Raw genomic sequence first — 5,801 nt, 5'->3', positions numbered from 1 at the left:
TCATTTTCTTATAGTATTGCATTGGATGTTTAAGGTCCATTATATGAGTAAGAACATGTGATACTTGGATCTTTGTTTCTGTGAGAGGTCACTCAGTATTATAGACTCTAGTTCCCATCCAGGTTGCTGCAGAAATTCATGATTTTGTTCTTTTTTATGGCTGCATAGTATTCCATCATGTATATGTACCACATTTTTTTAATCCAGTCCTCTTTTGACGGGCAGCATGGTTGTTTCCAGGTTCTTGCTATTGTGAACAATGCTGCGATAAACATTCGTGTGCAGGTGTCTTTTTTGTAGAGTGATTTTTGTTCTTCTGGATATATTCCCATTAGGGGGATTGCAGGGTCGTATGGGAGGTAGATATTTAGAGCTTTTAGGAATCACCACACTGCTTTCCACAGAGGTTGCACTAGTTTACACTCCCACCAACAGTGTAGAAGTGTTCCCTTTTCACCACACCCTCTCCAGCAGCTGTTATTTTTTGAGTTGTTGATAATTGCCATTCTGACTGGAGTTAGGTGGTATCTCAGTGTGGTTTTGATTTGCATCTCCCTGATGATTAGTAAAGTTGAACATTTCTTCTTATGTCTGTTGGCTGCTCAGATGTCTTCCTTTGTGAAGTGTCTGTTCATGTCTTTTGCCCATTTATAATGGGGTTGTTTGTTTTTTTCTTTTCAGCATGGTTGAGTTCTTGTAGATCAAAGATGTTAAGCCTTTGTCTGACCTGGTGTTGGCAAATATTTTATCCCAGTCTGTAGGCTGTCTCCCTGCTCTCTTGATGGTTTCTTTGGCTTTGCAGAAGCTTGTCAGTTTAATATGGTCCCACTTGTCTATCTTCTCTCTTATGACCTGTGGGTTTCGGGTTTTGTTCAGGAATTGGAGGCCAGTTCCGATTTCCATGAGGGTATGTCCTTCATTTTCTAAGGTTCTTATGGTTTGAGGTTTTAAACCTAAATTCTTTCAATTTGATGTCTGTTGTTAAGCTTTTTAAATCTGCTTTTTTAAAAAAAATAATAATAAGCTCTTTAAAGCTGCTTATGATATGAAGACATGTTATTATTTTTAATCTGTGATAAGCCTGAATAGATTATATTACCTCTTTAATATTTTTCTCCATGGTTTCATGATCAGAAGACGTATTTGGATAGTGTTATATATATCTACATGGTTTCATGATCAGAAGACGTATTTGGATAGTGTTTTATATATATATTTTATATATATATAATAAAATATATCTGTATATTTTATTGTTCAGTTAAAAATAAAGCATATATCAAGTACCTGTGTTTGATACATAAATTCAAATGCAAAATATAGTTTAAGCTGCTCTTTGACGCAAAGAATAATTTCCACTTCATTTTTAATGCAAATTTCTTCAGTTGTGTGAAACGTTTTTCCATATTAGTGGTATGGCAGACCAATTTTTGCACCCCCTGCCAGAAAACTGACTAATGTTTTAATTGCCATTCAAGTTTAACCTTAAAAGCTAGAATAATCCATTCCACTTTTGTAGTAGTTACATACTAGGGAATTTCAAATGATTAAAAGTTGATCAATGAACAGTACTGCAACATCAAAATCATCATGTTTCCAGGTCATCAAAATAAATTGCACTCAGGTCTAAACTGTCTTCAACTAATATGCAAACCATTCCGACAAACTATTCCAATTACTGTACATAGTAGTTAGTTATAAATGATGAGAATCAAAGGATTTGGGGGGGATTTTTTTGTGTTTGTTTGTTTTTTGAGTTGGAGTCTTACTTTGTCGCCCAGGCTAGAGTACAGTGGCACACTCACCGCCACCCCAGTGTCAACCTACTGGGCTCCAGCGATCCTTCTCCCTCAGCCTTCCAAGTAGCCTGAACTATAGGCGTGCACTACCATGCCTGACTAATTTTTCATTTATTGTATAAATGAGGTCTCGCCAAGTTGCCCGGGCTGGTCTCGAGCTTGCAGTCTCAGACAATCCACTTGCCTTGGCCTCCCAAAGTGCTGGGATTACAAGAGAATCAAAGTTAAAGTAGTTACTTGTACTACTTGTCCTGACACTGAAACCCTTCTGAAATTTGTGTACTTATTTTTTTGTTTTTTGAGTTGGAGTCTCACTCAGTCGCCCAGACTGGAGTGCAGTGGCTGCTTCCGGCCATCGCAGCCTCAACCTGCTGGGCTCCGGCGATCCTTCTGCCTCAGCCTTCCAAGTAGCCACAATTACAGGCATGCACTACCACGCCCGGCTGATTTTTTGATTTATTGTAGAGATGAGGTCTCGCTGCCCAGGTGGGTCTCGAACCCACCGGCTCAGGTAATCCACTCACCTCAGCCTCCCAAAGGCTCGGGATTACAGGCTGAGCCACCGAGCCCGGCTGTAATTTGTGTACTTATAAAATCCCACAGGTTGATTGATGAATGACCACTACGGCATAAATGTCTTTTAGTTTAGCTAAGGCTTGTGTATAGTGTGGGCAAAGATCGCTTATATTACTTTAGAAAAATACTCTTCATGGACATAATCATTTGACATCTGTAAAGGACTCAAAGCTTACGCATAACTTGCATTGGAGAAATGAGTGTGTTGTAGATCATTTGGAATATTTTTCCATGGAAAGTTGAAAGAAATAATTGGGTACTTAGGTCAACCCATGAACGCTGGTTTTAGTGGTGGTATTTAAGTAAAGTATTAATAGTTACTATTTCACCTTCAGCTGTGCCTAGGATGTTACCATGGAAAAACTCATTCTGCATTCTGACCTAGACTTAGAGAATCTCTGAACCTTCTTCTTAGTGATTTGGGTGCAATTATGATTGTGCTTAGCAGAAACTCTAACTCTTGTGTCTGCAAAAAGGGGATAGGCAGTCACTGCCTGCGACTTTGAGTGAGAACCCAAGAGTACTCCTCAGTAACAGAGATGAGGAAGGAACTCTGGCTTCCAACTCTCCTGCCCACTCTTTTGAGTCAATGACCACTGTAAAGAAACTGTAGGGTGTAGGGTGATTTGAATGTAAAAAGCCAAACTCTCAAAGCAGGTTGTTTATGAACAGAAATATATTTTTTATATCCATCCATTGTTAATTTGTTCTAATGTACATTACTTTTAGACTGTTGTCTCTATTATTCCATTTTAAAGTTAAAGGACTGATTAGTGCCCATGAGAACCTGATGAAGAACTTTTCACTACTTGGAAGTTAATATTTATTCAGTTGAAGAACATTTCTTTGAAGTGTTGATCATGTGGTTTTCAATCTGCAGTCAGATTCACGTGAAGTGATAGTGAAATTAAAATGGTTCCTTTAGATCTTTTTGTCTTGTTAATGGTAATTGGTTATCAGATAGATGGAAATTTATTCTATTTTTAATTTAAAATTAATAAAATTTAATCTAATGTACTGCCTTTTTGGAAAAGAAAAATGCTGACAAGCATGGTTTACTTAATACAAATGATCTAAAGCAATAAAGCCGTCTATCTGAACAGAAAAAAAGCTGTTGGGGCAATTTTAGTTCATTGATTTTACTGTCAACATTTTTTAAAATATTGCACATATAAATGGCTGCAATTGTTGGATTCCTGATAACAGCTTGCTGCCTATTTGTGGGATCAGAAATACTACATTCTTTACTAGACTGTAAATTTGTCATAGAATGTTATACGAATGCTGATAAACAGTGTATCTCCTGGCAACCATATCAGGGACTTGAGATGTTTGTGGAGGATTTCTTTCCATTTGCAATATATATTTTAAGATAACTGATTAAATTTAGCTGATTGCTTGAGTTACCATTTTTTAAGAATTTTCAAAATACTTGTCTCTCAAGAGCAAAATTTATTGTTTTGACTGTTTTAAAATTCAGTATATCGGTTAGCATTCCTTTTTTAATGCTTTCATGATTATCTAAATTCTGTGTTTAATAAGATTATTTAAGATCAAAATATAATTCTAATTTGGGATCTGACAAAGTATTTATTTCTTTTTAAATAGGTACGGCAACAATTCCATGATGCTAAATTCATGGCAGACATTGATCTGGATCCGGGGTGTACATTGAACAAGAAGATCAGAAATGCACAGTTAGCACAATATAACTTCATCCTAGGTAAGAAAGGAGACTTACCAAAGAGAATTTGCCAAACCCTAGGAAAATCTACTGCTCTCTTAAGACAGACTATTGTGAATTGTGGTCAAGAACCTATTTAGTTCCTTCCAGTCCTGATTCTGACTATTAAATTTCTTCAATTGATGTGACAAAGGAATATTTTGGCGTGGAAAAAAAAAATCTTTAAAGGTTTATCTAAAAGTTTTCTCTCCTAAAACTCATATTTCCTATTATGCTAAGTTTTTTATTATGATGGCTTGATTAAGTGTCTCAATAGGCACAGTAGTTTTAAGTTGCAAAATGGGTTTTTTTGGTTTATTTTTTAATGATTAGATTTTTAAATCAGTTGCCCAACTACACATGATCACCTACACATCATAATGTTATTAGAATCTACAGGTTAGCTTTTGGGGCCTAGGAGCATTTCTGTTTAGTTATTTAATGTGAACTCTTTCTTATCTTTATATTAAGTCTAACAAAGCTTTGTATCTTTTGTTTTAGTTATTGGTGAAAAAGAGAAAACCAGTGGCACCGTTAATATCCGCACAAGAGATAATAAGGTCCACGGGGAACGTACTGTTTCTGAAACCATTGAGCGGCTGCAGCAGCTCAAGCAGTCCCGCAGCAAACAGGCAGAAGAAGAATTTTAACGAAGAGCTTCGGCCACATTGGCTCCCTGGAAGGTTGAGCAGTGTTTCCATAATATTGACTTTGTACTTTGGAAAGCATCAGTTGATGCTGAACTTGGAATCCTTTGGCATAGTCTGCATGGTGACTGCAGGATTAATCTTTCTTGATGTAGACAGGTTTTAGGCAATGTGTAATTGGAGTAATTAATTAAAAGAGACCCATTAAAATGATTTTATTCATTAAATATCTGAACTCTCGAAATAAAACTTGAGGAATGCGTTAGTGTAATGCAGGATAACTTTTTTTGCAAATTTAAGGCAGTTGAAAAATTTTTAAAGTTCAGTAAGATAAAAAGAAAAATTAGGATTGGATTATGGTGTAAAAATAAAAACTTTATTCATAAGTTTAAAGACTGCTCTGTCCCTCACATATATACCATATACCTGGAACAAATTGTGTGATTCAATATTTAACTTTAAAGTTGTACAACAGCAGCCATAAAAAAGAATGAAATCATGTCCTTTGCAGCAATATGGATGGAGCTGGAGATCATCATCCTAAGTAAACTGACTCTGCAACAGAAAACCAAATGCTGCATGTTCTCATTCACATGTGGGGGCTAAACAGTCACAAAGATAGAAATAACAGATACTGGGGACACTACTAAGGGGAGGGGAGCTAGGGTTCAGAAAATACTTACAGGGCACAATGTTCACTGTCTGGAGGATGGGCCACCGGAGATCCAATCCCCACCACTACACAATATGTAGCAAATGCACATGTACTTCCTGAATCTAAAGTAAATAAAGTTGTACAACTAATATGATGCAGGATGATGGGAGAAGTGGCAAATCTGCAGCACCACATTCTGTTCTCAAGTTGGGATATCATGTGCTAGGTGCTGGTTTCTCAGTTATAGGATTAACAACTTTTTAGAATGTTACTCTTACTACTTTTGGACACCTTTACAAAAAAAAAGGTGTGGACACCTTTACAAAAAAATAAACTACCGAGCCGGGCTTGGTGGCTCAGCCTGTAATCCCACGCCTTTGGGAGGCTGAGGTGAGTGGATT

General features: G+C 36.8%; 1 protein-coding gene across 1 annotated transcript in view; it reads left to right on the top strand.

Annotated features, from left to right (window-relative positions):
- The window catches only part of TARS (threonyl-tRNA synthetase), a 31,411-nt gene extending 26,395 nt beyond the window's left edge, over positions 1 to 5,016 (top strand). Inside the window, exons 18-19 of the mRNA XM_008048456.2 lie at positions 3,984 to 4,098; positions 4,600 to 5,016. Coding sequence (XP_008046647.1) covers positions 3,984 to 4,098; positions 4,600 to 4,748 — 264 coding nt within the window. The 3' untranslated portion in view covers positions 4,749 to 5,016. The remainder of the gene's footprint in view (positions 1 to 3,983; positions 4,099 to 4,599) is intronic.
- The last annotated feature ends 785 nt before the right edge of the window (positions 5,017 to 5,801 follow it).

This window comes from Carlito syrichta, unplaced genomic scaffold (assembly GCF_000164805.1).
Source record: "Carlito syrichta isolate Samal-C Ts95f unplaced genomic scaffold, Tarsius_syrichta-2.0.1 Scaffold123581, whole genome shotgun sequence".
In the NCBI taxonomy this organism is placed as follows: Eukaryota; Metazoa; Chordata; class Mammalia; order Primates; family Tarsiidae; genus Carlito; species Carlito syrichta.
Note: the sequence above shows the minus strand (reverse complement) of the source record. Positions and strands in the feature narration are given on the sequence as shown.